Source organism: Propithecus coquereli, unplaced genomic scaffold (genome assembly GCF_000956105.1).
Source record: "Propithecus coquereli isolate 6110/MARCELLA unplaced genomic scaffold, Pcoq_1.0 Scaffold292, whole genome shotgun sequence".
Taxonomy (NCBI): Eukaryota; Metazoa; Chordata; class Mammalia; order Primates; family Indriidae; genus Propithecus; species Propithecus coquereli.
Window position 1 is genome coordinate 2,177,024 of NW_012148530.1, and position 19,681 is coordinate 2,196,704.

Below are 19,681 nucleotides of genomic sequence, written 5' to 3' on the forward strand. Positions count from 1 at the left end.
CCTTTGCCACTTTTCTGCAGGCCAACGCCGGAGCTCCCTCAGTTTTCTTCCTCAGGGGTATTAATACTGCCTGTGAGACTGAACCTGGGGAAGAAGTGAGGAATTTAAGGGCACTTTACCTTATTTCCTGATCTTAGAATTCAGCTAAGGGTCCACGTAGTCCCTGTCTTCAAAAATAAATAAATACAGGAAAAAAGAAAACAGAAAAATTAATTCCCACCACCAGCCTTCAGGGCTAAAACAGAAAAATCAGTGAGCTTTGCTGCCACAACCCTACCAAAACCAACGCAAGACCCTCCTCCACAGCCTCCCCCACCTTCCCTGCGCATCCCTAGCCAGCAAGACCTAGCCTGCCCGCTGCTTCGCGAACGCAGCTGACGTCGCCCTCGCGGGACGCATGCGCCCTACCTCGGGGTCCTTTTCCGTTCGTTTTTACACCGGCGCTGGGTGGTTTTGGGGCCGACCCGAACTACAATTCCCACCATCCTACGCGGTGCGGGGAGGGAAGGCCAAGAGTGTGCGAAAGAGGCTCCGGGGAATAGCGGGCCAGTGAGGGCAGCTCCTCTTTTTGAAGAGGTTTTGCGTCTCTCTGCCGGTGGCGTCGGTGCTCACGCAGGGGCGGGTCGCGGTAGCGCGAGGTGGTGCAGGGCGGGAAGGGGAGTCGTGGCGGTGACGGCGGCCGGGACAGCAGCGACGGCGGCGGAGACAGCAGGAGCGGTGGTGCTGTCAGTTAGGCCGTCGGAGAAATGGGAGACCCGGGGCCGGAGGTGAGTAGTCGAGCGTTGGGCCTGGCGTTCTCAGGGTCGAGCCACGAAGAGTTTCGTGTTTTCTGCGGTCTGAGGCCTAAGTGCTCGGCCGCGGCCTCGGGGCGATACCTCTTGGGCGTCTTGGGTCGAGCCCAGCTTTCGGGCCTGGTGCGTGTCTGAGCGAGGAACCAGCAGCAACAATGGCCGCCCGGCCGTCCCCGACCCCCCGCACGGGCCCCGGCGTTCCTTGTTGCCGCCGCTCTGCCAGTGGGAGCGACATTTTAAGACAGGATTGCCCTTCGCAGTAATGAGCTTGCACCCCTCCTTCTGGAGTAGGTAGGGGAATTCTGAGAGGCTGGTGACTCGTTTTGAACGTTCGGTCTCTCTGCAGCTCCACGTACGCCGTGGCAAAATCGGGCTCCATCGAGTTCTGTTCTTAGTGGGATTTGCGTGGAATTGCCCTCGGTTAGTTTTCCTTGAGAGCCTTTGTTTTAATCGTTCCTTTTGGGGAAAAAAAAAATCTCTTCCTACAAGTACGTGGCTTAATAGATAAGCATGTTTTGGCTTATTTTTATAGATAATAGAATCTGCCCCTCCAGCTGGGCCTGAGGCATCTGAATCAACAACAGAGGAAAATGAAGATGACATTCAGTTTGTTAGTGTAAGTAGCAAATGATAATCGGTTTTTCCCAGAGTGAAAGACTGGTAAGCCATTATGTAATTGTACCTCACCTGGTCATTCATCATTCAGCAGATATTTGTGCATGTCTGATATGTGCTAGACACTGTAGAGCATGGCTTAGGATTGGGAAGTTCACCCAAAGACGCATCTGAGCCACCACCATAGCCATCACAAAGAGGTTGGCCACACGGAGGTGTGGTGCACGTAATCAGGCCTCTCAGGCCTTCATTTAGAGCCATTTTATACTTAAGACAAAATTCTGGTCTCAGACTCTGTTTTGAACTGGGGCAAGTTTGTCTTCTAACAGGTGACACGGAGGAAAGGGCTGCTTTTGATAAGGAAGGAGGTGGGAAACAAGTGTTGCAAGAGCTCAAAATCTTAGCATTATGTTGCTTCACAAGATGAAGGCAAATAGCTTGAAGACTTCACTAACCTCTGAGATTATTATCATTAGGCATAGTACAGCAGCAGTTGATGCTCTTAATGAAGAATCCTGCATCACAAGGAACATGCTATATTTTTCTCTTTATTCCCTGCATTAATAAGTGTAAACAGGCAGATTCCTGGGCCCCACTCCAGACCTACTGAATCAGAATTTCTGTGTGGGGCCTAGGAATCTTCATGTTGGAACACATGTAGATACATATGGATCTGTAAACAATTTGTAGAACATTGGTTTTGAAAACATAACTGGTAAAGTTTTAGAAAGGCTCTGCTTTAAGTGGTATCTTTGCTAACTAAAGAATACTGCCCCAAACTACTCTTTTGGAATGGTGTAGTTAGTTGCAGTTTGATACTAAAACTGTATATCTTTTTTTGAGTGTCCGTCTGGTGTGTATCTGTGGTTGTTTTGGGGCAACTATGTAAAACTGATTATTAAACAATGTTATAACCAACATTAGGGCTATTGTGGTGATACATTGTCATGTGGTGTTTTAATGGATTTGTGTAAAGTCCTTCAGGAGATCTTTCTGAGCTTTCTTCCCCACTGCCAGTGTATATTGTACTTGTTTTTAACTTTTAAGCGTGTGGGGTAGATGGTGAGGTTGGATTGTATCTTGCTTCTTTCTTCACTGTGGACTGAAGTATGTTTGATAACAGGATTCTATAGCTCTTCAGGACAAGTACTTCAGGTTCTTCCTGAAGCTTTGTATTTTTGTGACCAGTATTTTTATTGATTATGTTTGGTGGAAATAAAAGGAATGACACACTTTATGAAGAATTGTCCTTACTCAGAAACAGGTAGAATCTCTAATGTTTGAAAAATAAATGTTTTGTTCAATGAAGAATTGCAGTGTAGCTTGTGACTAGTAAATATAGGCTTGCGGTCAGCTGAGATTTAATAGTAGTCTTCTAATTTAAATTTTATTTTAAATGTGGAGAATTGGTTCTGTCTTTGCGTCAAGAATAAGGAATGTACAATCAATGTGTATGCAACTTGATACAAACTCTTATATTTATCCCTGTTCCCAAATAAAGGTTCAAGGATTTGATAGCTCCGAATAGAGAAGCGAACTATATGCTTTAAGTGTAATCACAATACTAGTAAAAACCTGTTAAAAATTTTCTCTTTGCCTTTTGGTGGTACCACTTAAATGACAATTAATGGTGGCTTAATTCTATTTTAAAATACATTGAGAGGCACAGTCTTCTTCTCTCTTTAACCTAGTCCTGTTGCATGACTCCTCCACGTAATGCTTAGGCAGTGCAGATGAAAAACAGTTCTATTCTTGAGTTCTTCAGGTACAAAAAGAGCGTGATGATATCACTTTTTGATTTACTCTGGTTTGGATATCTTAGCTCTTATTAATCTAATTTTCCTACCTTTAATCCACATAGTGGCATAGCAGTTACTTTGTGATTTGCAAAATACAGAGCCTGAAACTAAACACAGTATGCTGAAGTAAAGAAATGGTATAGATGTGGAGGTGCAAAAATGAGCTCTTTCATTTAAATATTATTGAAATACAACATATAGAAGTACACAATTCAAAAGTGTATTGTTTAATCATTTTTTGCAAAGTTAATCACCTGTGCAAACAGCACCCAAATCAAGAAACAGAATGTTACCCTAACAAAAACTTTTCATTTATGTCTGTTACTCACATTTTCTGTTTAGTTTTGTAAAATGAGCCTTTATTCAAGTATCATCTTTATGTCTTTATTTGAAACTACAGCTATTTTATCTGATTTACTTCTAAAAAGCTATTTTAGCTAATAGCTGATGATGTGATTGTTCAAAAAAACTTCTGAGAGAACCTATCATAATCTTGATAGCACCAGAGAGCCAAGATTATGGATATGATGTGGAATTGTTGAAAATGTAGGAATAGTCAAGGAAATCAAGATAGAATTTCATGTAACTTCAGGAGCACATAAGTGAAGTATTAATACTGTAGCTGCAGTAGAAGGGAATTAGACAAAAATGAGAGTGTCTTTTGGCTGGATATTCTGGGGCTGTAATTTGTTCACTAAATAAAAATAGTGTTGAGGCTCATAATATGAAATGCCATGAGTTAAGTACCTTAGAGCTACTAAGATTAGTTGGAAATACATCCTACTCTTAAGTATCAGTATTTTGGTGTGGATGACGAGATAGGAGATGAGAAGTATGTAAATAGTTCTTATACATAGTAGAAAGTTCTTTTATAAAAAGTATATAGTGTTATAAAAAAAGACATAAGACTTGCAGTTTATCATTCTGCTGTAAGTAGTAGTTAGTGTTTGTGTGTGTTTAAAAGGGCATTTTGAGTAGCAGAAACTTCCTTGTTTCAAAGCGTTTCAAAGTGGGAAAGCAAAGTGAGTTGTGTATAGTTCTGGAACATAAGGTGTTATTTTAAGTAGGAGAGGGAAAGATGCGCCAGATGGTATAGATCTTTAATGCTGGACTAAATTTGAACCATAAAGTAGGCAATTGGGAACCATTTGAAATTTTTGAGCCGGGCAGGACCACAGAAGTAAACTATGTCCCTAGCTTCCCTAGATAGGAAAAAACATGAGTTATTTAGGGGGTTAGATTAGGTTTTTGGATTTATGTTCAAATCCTTATTCTTTGTTTTAGAGAATTCTTTGTAGTAAACTACTTTTTTTAATAGACCCTATTTGGTGTACTGATATCTCTTTTCAATTAGTAGGAAATTGGCGTTTTGGCTTTGGGAATTAGTTTTCTAAATACCTGGAATGAAAGCTTTTTATTCCATTAAAAATTTATTTTTTAAACTTAGAATATTAATTCAATTGTGTTCCTAAACTGTCTTGCCGTCCTTAATGCATGTGCCTCTGCCCCTAACTTGTGTGGCCTTGGGAGTGGAATCTTTGATTTTTTGTTACTGGTACAAGAGGGGAGGATAATGATCTTTTACTAGTTGATGGATAGAGCAAATTCAAATAAAATCCCTTGTAATTGGAGGACCATGTACATTTATATTTGTTAAAGATATGTTTTTTGTTTTTCCTTTATTTGTATTATGTAAACATTACTTCTTTTGAGGAATTGGGAACTTATTTTTAGTCAGCATTAAGAAATATTCAGAGGTGGGGGCAGTGGCAGGCAGTCCTTTTTCTCTTATGGAAGGAAGAGAAAATGTGTTATCTCATAAACTTAGGTAATAATCATTGATTTGAAAATGATATTTATACCTTTACCTACCTCAGAATTATAGTGACCACACAGCCAATTATGTCTTTAGAGACCCAAGTGTATCTCATTCACTTTTTTCATCTGTTAAATGGGAAAATAGTAATACTAATAATTCATATCTTGTAAAGCAGCTGTGAGAATTAAATGAAATAATGTACATGAAAAACTTAGCACAACGAATGGTACAGGGCTCAAGTAAATGTTATTGTTTAGTAGTAAAATAAATGGTGTACTAAATGTTTTCATTCCTTAAATTTATTATGGTAAAAGTGTTTTCATATCCACTGTGAAAATCAGCAAAAGTGCACACTTCATATGAATAAGTAATCTTTTCCTTTGAGGTGCTTATCTTTTCTTATTTTTCCACTCAATCTATTTGCCTTTTTGGTGATCTCTAACATGGCTCCCCTTCTCATTCTACCACTCTATCACTTATGACTCAGTAATTATTTGTGGAGTGAATAAATAAATATTCTAAATGACTTTTCCTTTTTCTCAGTTTTAGATTTTCTATCCTGATTCTTTTTTATTCTCAGTGTATATCATGGAGTTGTTCTTTTGTAGTTCAAAAATGGTCGCCTATCAGTCTGTTGATTTACCACAGTAGTAAATTTTTGATAGTCTTGTCTCATCTATCCCTATTCCTGCCATTTCTGCAGCTACTTTTTAATCCTGTTTGTGACCATTTTCCTTATCATTCTGCTTTTTCCTGCCCATTTTCCTTTTTGCCTTGTGTCCTGTCACCTTCCTTATCCCCCTCTTTTCTTTACCTACTCTCTGTTTATGGGAACTCTGCCCCTGCCTCTGTGTATTTCTGGTTACCTGAAGGTTTTCTTGGTTTTCTATTTATCTGGGCCTGTAATAGAGGTTCTTTAATGCACGTTTCTCGAAGAGAGTAAACTAACTAAGGTGATTATATCAGTGTGAAAAGCTGTTACATTTTTATCTCCTTTACATTCTTCTTGGGTTGAACATAGGATTTTGACAATCTTAATAACAGAGGTAGGTTTTATTCTTAAAATAGGTGATTTAGCGCTATCTGAGCAGAATATCTGCTTCCCTCTTCCTTTTTTTATTTCCAGTTTTACAGCTTGAACAAAAATCCTGATACCTTCATTACAGATCCCTGCCCAGAGGTTTTGCCCTGTGGTTTTATCTTGGTGTCTAGATCACTACGCCTAAAGGATAGCAATTTCCTGGTTGGACAGAAGCCATAGCCTAGGGGAAAAAGAAGCTATCTTTTAGACTGTATTGCTCTTCCTAGGGAAGAAGGGGATCATTAATTAGGTCTTAGCTTTTGTCCCTTGTAGTCAACTTTCCCCATCCTAAGAAATCTTTCTCTCAGCCATATCTCTTCCTCTGTGTTCCTTTCTCTTCATTTTCAGCATACTAGATTTCCTGAAAGAATAATCTTTGCTAATGGCCTTTTCAACCTCATTCTCCACTTAATTTTTTAGAGCCTGCCTTCTATGCTCACTACTTTCTTGAAAATTGCTCTCTCAAAGGCATTTTAAAATGTCTAGTTACCAAATTCGGTAGCATTTTCTTGGTGCTCAGTGTTTTTGGTCACATTTGGCATTGACAGCTTTTTGTTGAGGCAATATCATAGTTTGAATTTAGTTCTAGAGTTTTGTAGTCATCTAGGGGAGCAGCTCCCAAATCTGTATTTCCAGGTATCTTCATACTCCCAGATTACAGGCCTGCATTTCCAGCTGTCTGCCAGATACCTACTGTGTACCACGGATGCTTAAGCTCATTATGTCCAAAAGAATATCAGCTTTGTTTCTGTATTCCAAATTTATACTAATGGTATTAGTATTCCTCTAGTCACCTGAGTTTCAAACCTCTGAGACCACTGTGGCTCCTTGGTTTTGTTGTTCTTTAGTAGCCAGTCTTTTAGTTTTCCATTTTACCCATATCGTCTTGTGTATGTATTACCGTAGTCTTCTTGCCATCACCACTATTAGTTCTTCATTATTATGTGTCTGTATTGATTAGTTATCCAACTTTCCACATTCTCCACACTCTTCTGTGTGATTAATTTTCTTGAAACACAGCTCTCATAATGTTATTCTTATCTTAGTATTATTTATTGATTTGTTTTTTTCCTGTTGAATAAAATCTGGGCTTTTACGTATGGCATTCAAGGCCTGGTTTATGAGGAAATCAGCATGGATGGATGGAAAGAAAGAATGGAGAAGATTATTGACTCCATAGGGGTGGGAGATGAAGCCAAACTATTAGAGAACTCCATGTTTTGAGCTTGGATATTGTAACAGACTGTTGATAGCATCCCAGCTGGAAAAGAATCGGGTAATAATATCTGTGTCCTTGTAGCCCTGTTCCTGTATTAATTTGCCTTTCCTAAGCAATTGATGTGGCCCTAATACTCTACAGGGATTAGGGTCTTCCTTTTAGGGCTTATCATTTCTTATTTCTTATTCTGAAATTTTTTTTCTGGTTATTTTCCATAAGCCTTCCTCTTCAGAGAAATTCTTGCCAGTCTCAACCAAAAAAAATACTAATTGTTTTAAATGTTAGTTTGGTTTGAATAAATATTCATGACTCGTAAATTTGCTGAATTCTTTTATAGGAAGGACCATTAAGACCTGTTCTTGAATACATTGATCTGGTCAGCAGTGATGATGAAGAGCCTAGCACCTCTCATAGTGATGTAAGTACATTACATTTGATTTGCATTTCTTTACTTGTGTCGGTTAATAGATACTCTCTTAAGAGTTACCAAATCAATGATGACTGTGTTTAGGAGCTATAGTGCTTTAGACAATGGCCCATTTCTCTTAGAATGGGCCATAATAGATAGTCCAAGCAGTCCTTTGCCCAGAACATCTCCTACTTCCAATTTTGTTCCTCGTCTTTGATAATGTAAAGATAACGTGACTCTGGGACCTTTTAAGCCTTAAAGGTGATAACTGATAAAAGGGAAATGGAATAAAAACTGCAGGCTTTTTGGCTCCTCTTTTGTTTTTCCTTTCCTATACTCTCCTCAGGTACCCTATAGAACTGGTTCCTTTTCATCCAGAACCATGTGGCCACAGAAAATTTGTTTTATGTTGGAAGAAATGATATGTAATGATCCTTTAGGAAATGGAATGTGGGGAAGGGTTTATAGGTGATGTATTACTTCAGTCATCATCCTTTTAACCTCCTTTTTCACCCCACATATTTGGAGTTACTTATCTCACCTTACTGGTTGTAGGTTCGACCCTTAAACCAGTACTTACCTTATTCTGAGAATTGAACTAGTTGAGCCCTTTGTAGCAATCTTGCTTCTCATTTGTCTTTGCCTTAGCCCAAACTTCTATTGATGGGCTGTTTTCTTGTTGGATTAACACACTGACTGCCATAATGGAAAAAAATTTTTTCCTTGGGGCCATGGTGTTTATTATGAAAATAGAATAAAACTTTGAAAACAAAATAATCCTTTCTAATTTAATGAAAAATTTGTTATTGACTTCTATTCATTTAATCCACATTTTTAGAATTAAATTGCCAAGATTAATTATAACAATAAGAATATCAACAAGATTTTCACAAACCAACTGCAGGGTTTTGCCTAGGTTTTGCTTCATGAGGCCCTGGGCTCAAAACTAGCGTGAGTTAAATACAACTCATATGGCAGTTAATGTGTTAAAGAACTCCTGGCTCTTGTTCAAGGTGAATAGAGAGTTCTTGCTTGATGATATAGGGGATTGAGACTTGGACATGGAATCAAAATATCTGGATTTGAGTCCCAGCTTTACTCTTTACTAATTCTGTGACTTTGGATAAATTAACCTTTTAACCTCAGTTTTTTAATCAAATAAGAATAATACCTACCTCACAGGGTTGTTGTGAGGATGAAATGAGGTAGCAAATATGTAAGCTCCTTAATAACTACAAACTATGAAGTAGGACTGTAAAACTGGAAAGTTTTGTTATTCATGGAGAATGAATGACAGAATTTTTAAAGGGATTTAAAAATGAGTTTTAGATATTTTTTTCCTCTCAGTGGAATTTTCCTTAAATTCTCTCTGCCATCACTAGCATCCACTTCTTGACATACATATGTTGAATGGAATTTTTTTCTTTTATTAATTGTTATTACCAGTAGTTTTACCACCTTGTTCTTATCCTAGCATGGGACCAAGCAGCAGGCCAGGATAGCACTACTTGAACTGAGCTGAATTTACTTTCTCCTTTTTCATAAACAGAGTCCCAGACTAATGCCAGTAGTTGATATTGGGTCTTTGGGGTAATGAAGCTTGTGGATTTGACTTCTGTGATTGCTTTGCTGACCTTTAGTGGATTGCATCATTCACTGTTAATTATAATAATTTAAAAATTGAGTTCTACTTACTGGACATGCATCTCTGCACTTGAAAGTTAACATATTAAAAGCATATTTTTTTTCTTCCTTGGTTTTCTTGTTCATGTGGATAACCCAGAGAATGCCTGAATCTAAGGTGCCATCCTCTGAGAATCATCGTCCAGAAATGTGCTCTAGCTGCAGTGTTCCTCTTCCCATTGGAGACAGCAGCTCCTCCTCTGGGAGTTGCTCCAACAGTCCACAAAGGATAGTTTCTCAACCTTCCTCTGTTGAGAACCCATTGGAGAACCAGAAAAATGATCAAAATAATTCAGATATTAAGATTTCTGAGACAGAGACACTTAAATCATCACAAAATTATCAGACACTGCCTTCATCTCCACTTCTGGTCCCCCAAGAATCTTTGACCTCTTATGAGGTCAAGGAGGATTTACCTGTAGAATCTTCTTCAGCTTCACAGAATGGACAGGATGCCATCCTCTATCTCCAGACACAAGTGGCTGAGATGTCCCGAGTAATACGTGATCTGCAGTCCAGGAGCTGTTTTAGATTTCATCATTCTAGGCCAAGTGAGAACTCCTCAGTTCCTTGGGACATCTCTACCTCTAAGGAAGAAAATTTATCCACAGTTGAAGAAGAAACAGATTGCAAATCTCCATCAGCTGATGACAAAGGGCAGCCAGCTGATCCCAGCCAATCTAGTTTCACAGGTCTTTTGAAGAGAATGGAACAAAGAGGTGTTATAAAGAGGGTAACATTACAATCTGAAGCAGAGTCATGTGAAGGGAAGTCTGATTGTGTGACCTCTAAAAAACGATTGGTTCCTCCATTGCATCCTCTTCTGAGAATTGCCACCACCGAGGTTTTTAAAGACCCTGCTGATTGCCATCCTTCTTCCTTCATGGGACACAGGGTATATCCTGTGGCCAAGGACACCTCTCCTTTTCAACCAAATCCACCAGCTGAAGGCCCCATTGTAGAAGCATTAGAACACAGTAAAAGAGGAAACACAACATCCCCTCTAGATTCTACCTCAAAAGAAATGGAGGTGATGGGTTGTAGGTTTTACCATGCTGCCTCCATTGCAGCCAGAGCTGCTAGCTACATGGCCTATATGACTCAATATCAGCGTAAACTCTGGGAAGACATGGAAGATCTGGTCCATGACCCAGAGTTTGATCGTGGAAAAGCAAGATGTATAATATCTGATGGTATGGATGCAGGTCTTTGGCAGCTTTGTACAACTAGGGACATAATGGACTCTGTAGTTAGAGTTATGGCCATGGCAATAGACTACAGAAGGCAGGCCTGGCTCCGACTTACATCTCTCACTAAGAAAACCCAGGAGAAAATCTCACACTTGCCCTTTGATGGTACTTCCCTTTTTGGACAAGATGTGAAAGCTGTTATTGCAGAAGAAAACAGTATAAAAGAAAATGACTATAAAGATCACAAATACTATAACCAGCATCGATATTTTTATAGTCATGATCAGAAAGCACATTATCACAATAGGGGATACTCTAGAGGGGATTGGTACAAACCCCGAAACCACCCTTATAGATACAGAAAGAAGGGCGAGTCTCCAGAACGCCACGGGTACAAGAATTAATAACCTGTTCATGTTCAGCAGACTAGTCATCCAAGATCCTAACTGATTTACTTGTTCATTCACAAACAGGATCTACCGGTAGGAGGTTATCTCAAAAACTGAATGCATGTCTGGAATGATCACAGCTGGTATTTGAATTCTAGACTTTTCCAGTGAAGTATATGATAAAAAGACTTACACTTTGGCCAAGTGAGCAGTGGAGAATTTCTTGTAAGGAGAGTTGGACAAAGGTCTGTTCATTATTTCTGGTCCAAAATAAGCCCAGAGGAGGACACTCAGGAATCTGAATCCTCTTGTGATTAAAGAAAAAATATATAGGTTTGTTCCTCAGGAAAATTTTATTGGCAAACTGAGGACTGGCAGATGCTGAATCTAGAAATAACCTACTACTGGATCTCTGTTTGCTAAGACCAGAGGTAAATCCTTCAATTTTTGGGTCATCAGTGCTTCCTTGTTCTGGCTTCAGCTTGACAGATCTTTACAAAATGACAAATCTGTTAACAATCTCTGTATGTCAAGGTGATCAGCTCACCATGAGTTCGTACTATCAAGCTCTGTGAGACTTTAGAATCAGTCATGAAGCTTTGTGTCAACTGGAATTCAAATAAAATTTTGCCAAATCCAGTTTGCTTCCACTTGGAATGGCTAGACGTCACAGGTCTACTGTGGACACCAGCTGGAAAAAAACTTTCCTACTTGTAACATCTCTGTAGAAATTTTCACAGCAACTGTCTTCATCAGGAATCTGATGGGCCACCATACCATCACCACTCATAAAGCTACATGTGAGAGAATTCTTTATTGTCATCAATCCTAATAGTCTTTGACCTGTCAAGCTCTCATATCAACAAGCTGTGAGACCCAGTGATGGTAGTCTCTTGCTATGACCTGGGCCTTTCACCAAGATGGCCTTCTTAAACCTACCTTCTTAAACAGTTAATCTCTTCGGAGCTTGATAATACATTACATCTAAATACAAAAAAGATATGCACATCAGTGCCCTGGAAATAAAGGATGTTATTCACATAATACAGGCATGCAAGTCTGAACTGGCAAGAATTCCAAACATGCCTGACAATCTGGTCCCCTAATTGTAATAAATAGGGTGCCATCAATCTAGATTTTGTTGAGAAACCCTTAAGAGTTAAAACATAACTGTGGATGTAGTGAAGAGAACAAGCCACACAGTTCTGTTTCTGGATATCTCTTTAAATGATGATTATCCATTAATGATTCCTTGAAAGGCTGAAATCAAGACTTCATTGCCATGTTCTTGGTTAATTAGTCAGACTCTTAACATAAGAGATGGCTTATCTTTTTGCTCTCAATTGGTCCCAATACTAGTTTTCCATCATACTGGAACTGGCAGCAGATACCTCAATTATATATCCTGCAGTATCTTCTCTTTAATCTCAAGGTAGTGGCTGTATGGTATATCAGCCCTTAGATCCTTGTCTTTACAGCATGACTTCAGGAGTGGAGAAAATGTCAAGTTTGAGGGGTTTGAATATATCGCCTAGTAGTATTTGCCTGACAGCCAAAAAAAATTTTTTTTTAATTGACAGACTTATAATTCTGTAACTTCTGCCTTTTTTCATCTGCTTGATCAAGGTGTTTTGAGTATACTGTTGGTGTAATATAGCACTGTTGTAGGGTTTATGTGGTTTCTGTTCTTGCTGTAGTTCTTGCACAGTGGTGATTGACGTTTTCCCTTGTGCCCCATTTTTTAATAGTTTATTAGGAGCTCATTCCTTCTCCTCATCATAACCATATCCAGCACTCTTTTTTAAATCTACTTTTCTTCCTCTCCCTATTTGTGCTATAGAGGTTGAAGGCACAAATTTCCTTCCTTGGAAGAAGTTATTTTGTATTATCAGATAGTTTCAGGATACTATATTGGTCCTGTTTGTCCTATGTGTAAATTGAACCTGAACTAGTCTTGATAAAGGAGATAATTTTGCAAATTTAGCCAAGTCATATCTAGAGGTAATATTTACCTTATTTTTCTGTATTTTCCACTAAATTTTATTTCCACTTCTTTGGGTCCATGCCAATGCTCTACAAAATGTCTTTCAAACTAACTCTAGAATTATACCAGTTACCTGAAAAGAGCAAAGGCCTAAGAAACCATACACAGAATTTTGTATCCCGTAATGTGTACTGCACCAATCAAGCAGTCTCACGTGCCCTTGACATTGGCACAGTAGTTTCCTCTACTGGACTATCCAGTAGAGAACTCAATGGATAGACCTTGGAAAGGTTTTATGTGGCTGCACATGAGTGTTCCTGACTAGCTAAGGCAACTTCAAACTCTTCCCACTTTTCCATTTCTTCCCTTTACCTTCCCTGAATTAGATGCTATGTCACAAACTTGGTGATTTTTGAAATACTCTTATTCTCTAAAAAGTAAGCCAAAATAAATGATGCTTGAAAACGTGATTCTCTGAAACTACTTTGGCACATCTGCTTAACATATTCCTCTTCCCTCACTTTTAAATTGTGGTTAAAAAGCATAAAACTTAGTACCTTGACCATTTTTAAGTGTACAGTAGTGTTAAGTATTCACATTGTTGTGTAGCTCCTATCTCAAATATTTCTAAGACAACATTACTATTCTCTTTTCCTCTTGTGATGCTTATGTTGCTCAATAATGAAGTAAAAATAACATTGCTTAACTACTCTAATTGATATGCCCAAGCATCTCCAGAGAATTCACTTTTCTTGAAAATAAAAAGGTATTGGAAAATCATCAAATTGGTGACCAAGTAGTTAATGTCTGAAAGGATTTGACAGTTGAGTAGGGATGGGGGCAGAACACAGTAGAGTGGGAACAGTTTGTAGCTATAGATTAGTTTCTTGATTGCAGAAGAAACAATATCCATAACATGTTTATTTTTTATTATTTAAAAATCTTTCTCTGGCATACTTGAATGATGATGTAAGTGGGGACTTGGTCTAGGGAGACAACCCCTATAGCTTATGGAACTCATAATTAGAGAATAAATATTGTACCTGCCACATGCAGAGGCTGCGATAAAACTCTCTATTAGACCAATCTCTGATGTTTAAATACCTCTAGGTTTACTAGGAGGCATTGGAATAATTGCAAGTTTAATGATTTGGTATTCTCAAAAGGCATGTGTCTAATGATCTTTTTTCTTCAAAATGTTATTTCTTGACTAGACATAAAATGTATATGGAGACAATATGATTTCTTGTAGTTACTATGTATAGAGAAATACAGTTTCCATTAATTGTTATATAAAGTGCCTTTTTAAATTCTCACTTTTGTTTAAAACTTAAATTTGATGTCTTGCATATATTGTTGGTGGTATTTATGTGAATTCTGTACTGTGGTTTAATCTTGTAGTTTGTTACTTCATCATCTGTATGATTGCACTATCTAAATGTACTCTCCTTCTGAATGTTAATTAGTTTATAGCACTGTTGGTTTATTTCAGAAGGTTGTAGAGTATACTGCCCTCCCCCTTATTTAATTAACTTCACAGTAGTTCTTTTTAGTTATTAGTAATTGGCCCAGTTTTCTGGGTATTAAAGCAGCTTTTTTTCCTATCTGTATGTAGGTTTTCTGATCGAGTCATTTGTCTCTTATCTAACCTTGTTCTTAGCCGTGGTAACACAACTTATATTCGATAAGTAGATGTGTTTACTTGGTTAGAAGAAGCAAGGACTTAAAAAAAAAAAAAAGCAGTATATTTGCTGACACTTTATTTTATTTTATTTTTTTTTAAAGACTGTGTGACAGTCCTTATCGGTATAATTATATTTAAACCCTTTTTTTTAACTGTGTGGCAGCTTCTTTATCAGTATAATTTCATTTATTAGCCCTCAAAATGACATTTTCAGGGGAGCATAAACTCTTTCAGGCTACTTGGATATTGTTTAGTACTCTATATTAGTACTATACTAATAATTTACTGAATGATACCTAAGTGATCTGATTGATAATGTCCTTAAGGGCCCGATACATCCAGGAAAACCTCTCAGGTACTGTAAACAAGGAGGTTGAAAAAGACACATTCCAGAATCCCTTTTAGCTGTAAAACTGCATACTGATATGGATGAACATAGAGTTCAGTGGCATTCATTATTCTTGAAGATACAATTAATTGACTGGGATTCTGATGAAGGTTTGAAATTATGGATTAGATCTTTGTAGAAATAATTTAAAGATTGCAATAACTGAAAACTTTTCTTTTTTTAATGTGAGGCGTATTTTGTCCCAGTCTTGCACTATTTAGGTTTCCTTTTAAAATTTACCATTCTATACTTAATGTTAGTGGCTAGTCCAATAATTGATGGTCACATCTGTATGCATCTTACGCATGTTATTCAATTGGCCAGATCCATTCTATATGTTTTTTATTAGTGGATATACAAACCAATCAGTCTTTATTTTTTACTTAAGAAAATATATAGGTAGAAGTTATCAATAAACTGATGATGATTACTGTATTGAATGCAAATCTTTTTGTTATTTTTCCAGATATAAATGAGTTTTGTAAACCATTAAAACTATTCTTTTATGGAATTTCCCTTCCTGGATGAATGATGAGAATATCGTTTTATTAAATCTTATTTCTCTTATTAATTAGGGATGATATTTTTGTACTTCTTTGTCTTTTCATTTGCTTGATTTTATTGTACTGGAAACTTTTTATAGTAGTGTTTGGTACCATTGAGATATCTATTATTGGAAATTTTGTTTGCTTTGGTGGGATATATCTGGAATTGATGACAGTCCAACCATGTCCTTTTGAGTTGTTAGCATATGAGTTATTTTATTCTTTGTATTAATCTTTTCTTCCCCTTTATACACCACCTCCTTCTAAAGGGATGTCCAATCTTCCCTTAATCTCTTTGATTATAGATTATATTTTTTATTCTACCAGTGTATACTAGCCAGGATTTTGATGTGGTTTTGTATTTGTATATTTAAATACCATGTCTTAAGCATTACTGTAAGAGATTTTCTAGTTTTTCCTAATGTTCTTTTTTAAAAAAAATATAGCCAGTTTAGTCTCTCAAACTATACTTTCATCAGTTTTTAATGTCTTGTTTAATGGTAGTATTATTTTCTCATTTCTACATATTGTTCTCACAAATGTATTCTTTACATGTAGTTTATGGTCAGATGCATCTTGTAAAAATTTTGAAGCCCATCACCATGGACTTGCTAGAGCTATAGTACAGCTCTAATATATTGTATCTTAAAATTAGCAATTTTCTCTAGATTTTAAGGACTTTGCTGGTTTTGTCAAAGTAACTGTTTCCAATGGTCTGTTGGATTTTCCGATGCCTTGTCAAGAGTCCAAGATTTCTCAGGTTGTCTGTACTTTCTTTTAGGACTTTGGAGATCTTTCAGGTTGTATTGTTTTCTAGTATTCTGAGTATATTTGTTGGTAGAGTGAAACTAAATGTTTTATATTTGGTGATATTTTAAAAAATTCTGTTTTGACCATAAATGCTTCAAGTATTATTGTGTTATAGGCGCAGTTGTCCTTTTGTAAGACTTCATGTGCTATTTTTCCCCATAAGCTATCATGTGCTTTCTGTTTAATGACCCATAATAGTGGCTCTATCACTGCATTCAATTTTAAGGGCTACAATTAGACCTCTTGTTAACTTCCACTTTTATCTGTGGTGGTATGTTTTCACACTACCTTGATTTATCTTGTAGTAATATGTTAAATAACTATCATGTTTGTGGTCCCTTGATACCTCTTTTAATTGGCAAGGCAACAGTGATGTGGATGATAGAACAAAAACATTTTCCCAAGTCCCTAAACACAGTTACAAGTTACCAGTTCCGTTTTTTAACATATTTAATTTACATTAAACTTCTGCTGTTAGATATGCAACCCATTCCTTTCTGCCTTAGGTAGAATATAGTTGATACACAAGTAGTCTCATTTAGATTCTTAGCACAGAGTTACCTGTGTATTGATCTTTCTTTAATTGCTTATAACAGTTCCTATATACACTGATGGGTCTTGCAAGCATGTTGATAGCCTTGTATCTGTCTTCTTCCTGCCTGGAAGGCAGTAGAAGAAAGAATCTACATTTATAGAGCCTATATGTACTAAGCTCAGTGCTAGTTGCAAGCTACTTTCGAAATAGAAATTCAGCCTTATTTTGCAGATGAGGAGGTGAAACTGAAGTCAATAAAAGCAACTTGCTCAGGTGGTAGAACTGAGCTTTAAATATAGATTTCCTCCAAAGTCTCAATTCAGCATTGTACTAGGCTGTCCATGTGTTTTCAAAGCCCCTCTCAAGTCTTATCTCTATGATAAAGTAATTTTACATACACTAATTTTTTTCTTTTCTGTACTTTGTGTTTATACTGTACTCTCACCCTCTTGGTATTTGATGTCTTATATTAACTAATTCCTGGTTACTACACTTGTCACATCAGGAGTCCTATTCTCTTCTCTCATTGAGGGTTTTACTATACTGGATTATTCTTGATTCATAGTCATTGCCTTCTGTTTCCATTCATTTTCAGCACTGATTGTTTTAAGTCAATCTTACTGTTTTTTTCTTTGTTCTACATTTTTTGTTTGTTACACTCATTCTGTTTCAGATGTACACTTAAGTTTTTTTTACTGGCATCTTGAGGATATTGGCTTACTAGAAGGAAAATGGAATGGTGCAAAGCACATAGTATTTAAATTCCAAAGGCCTTGATCTCAGTATTACCAAGTTACCAAGTCATTTACTCTCTGAGCCTCCGTTTTCCTACTCTCAAATAAGATAATACCCAAACATACTTTGAAAACACTAAAGCCCAATATAGATTTCCTTTTTTTAGTAATTGTGCTGTTTCTATTCACATTTATAGATTTCCTATAACTGTGGGATGGTATTGGATATAGATAGAGATACATACATTTTCAAATGTATTTAACAGCATGTAAATGTTCATTTCATGCCAGGGATCATGTTTCCCTTGTTTATAATTTTTTAAGGCATATACAAGCCTCATAATGAACTAAGTCATTGAAAGACACATTTAAAGTAAAATAGTCTCTTTTCTCAAGTATAAGCTAAGAAATGCTCATAATAAACAATAAGAAAATAATAAAAGAAAATGTAGAATGAAGACCTAGAGTGTGTAAGTATGTGTATATGATTTTTGATGGATGGCATGTTGTCATTTTATATCTATGTTGGAAACAGTCTTCATTTGTCAAACATCTTTTTCAGTACCTGCTGTGTGCAGGCAGGCACTGAGAAAGGTGTGGGAATACTGACAGTTAATGAGAGATGGTATAGTCTCTTAAGAGAAGCAAATACCAATGCAGTATAATAACTGTCCTGTTTAGAAGAATGCTTGTGGAGATGCTGGAACAAGAAAGAGGGCCATCTAGAGGGGTCAGGCAGGCTTTTCTTGCTTAAAAAGTGCTTGAGCAGAGTTTTGGAGGATGATTAGGGAAAAGATAGTTGGTCTGGTAGAGAAACAGGAACCAGACATTCAGGTGAATCCTTGTGAGGAATATCATGAGGTATGTCTGGTTTTAGAATTATAAGGAATATCCTTTAGGTGAGACAAATGAAGGCAATTAAGCAGAATAAAGAGGATAAGTTACCTGTGAATACGTATTGGTTCCTACATATTCAAAGTATACTAAGTTTGTATAGCCATTACTTGTAAGGTTATAGAAGTAGTCTGTCTAGAGATTGATTTGTATTTGTCCATTATGGACATCTAGAACAATTTTTTTCCTGAACTGAGCCCCAGGAGGACTCCTAACAGTGCACCTCTGGCCCCAGGGCAGCTCCCAGTGATGAGAAATAACTGAGACACTGGTAGAGAACAACTTTGAAGATAGACAAGGAAAATGCCCCTGAAGTGGAATGTGGCATCCCACCATGGGTATATGATTACACACTTAAGGGTCACCTTTGGGCAGGTGTCGTCAGTGTAGATAAATGTGGCTAATTTCCATGTATAGTGACTTACAGATAATTTCTGGGTGGACTTGGGGGAAATGAGGATTCTTATAAAAATGTTGCTTCATTGGCGTTTGGAGGTGTTGTATTGAAGAAGGAACTGTGAACCTGTGCTAGTCGTATCTCTGGCAGCCCCAAAACACATTTTGTCAACTTCCTGTTTGTTTTTTGTCTTATGTTTCTTTCCTTGTTGTTGCTGCTGCTTTCACTTTTTGTCTTCTTTGCAATTCATCCTTTTTTTTTTTCTGTGCCAGAGGTAGAGCGGAGACGCTCAGGGTTAAAAAGTAACTCCCCTTTGCTTTGTTACAACTTCTTATTTAGAGATACTGTATTTTAAAATTCTGATAAGTTTCAAAGTTGCATAACTTTTTTTTTTTTGTCCTGTACTGAAGGAGGATCAAAGTTGTTTTCCTAAAGAGGATTTTTATAGAAATAGATATTGGCAATTTACCCAAAAGAGAATACGGGAAGACTCTTATTTAACAGGTTTGGTGGTACTAGCCTTCTTAACTGAATAAAGTACTTTACAGAATGGGGTATATCTGTATGTGTGTTTTAAAATTTGTTCATAAAAAGCGGGTGTTCTGTGTACTTTGTATTTGTAAACAACCAGTTGGGGTGGGAAGGAGATTGCTTTGTAAAAAGGGTTTCTTGATTCCAAAGCTTTGCTGCTGGAGATGGTAAATAAATATTGTAC

General features: G+C 37.2%; 1 protein-coding gene across 3 annotated transcripts in view; it reads left to right on the plus strand.

The window, feature by feature from the left end:
- Positions 1-503: 503 nt before the first annotated feature.
- The window catches only part of ZNF451 (zinc finger protein 451), a 73,693-nt gene continuing 54,515 nt past the window's right edge, over positions 504-19,681 (plus strand). For 2 of the 3 annotated variants that reach the window (XM_012648725.1, XM_012648726.1), the window contains exons 1-3: positions 504-767; positions 1,324-1,407; positions 7,662-7,742. In XM_012648725.1, the coding sequence (XP_012504179.1) occupies positions 747-767; positions 1,324-1,407; positions 7,662-7,742 (186 nt within the window). In that variant the 5' untranslated portion in view covers positions 504-746. Of the gene's footprint in view, positions 768-1,323; positions 1,408-7,661; positions 7,743-9,516; positions 12,031-19,681 lie in introns of those variants that run through there. The other variant, XM_012648727.1, reaches the window with a different exon arrangement.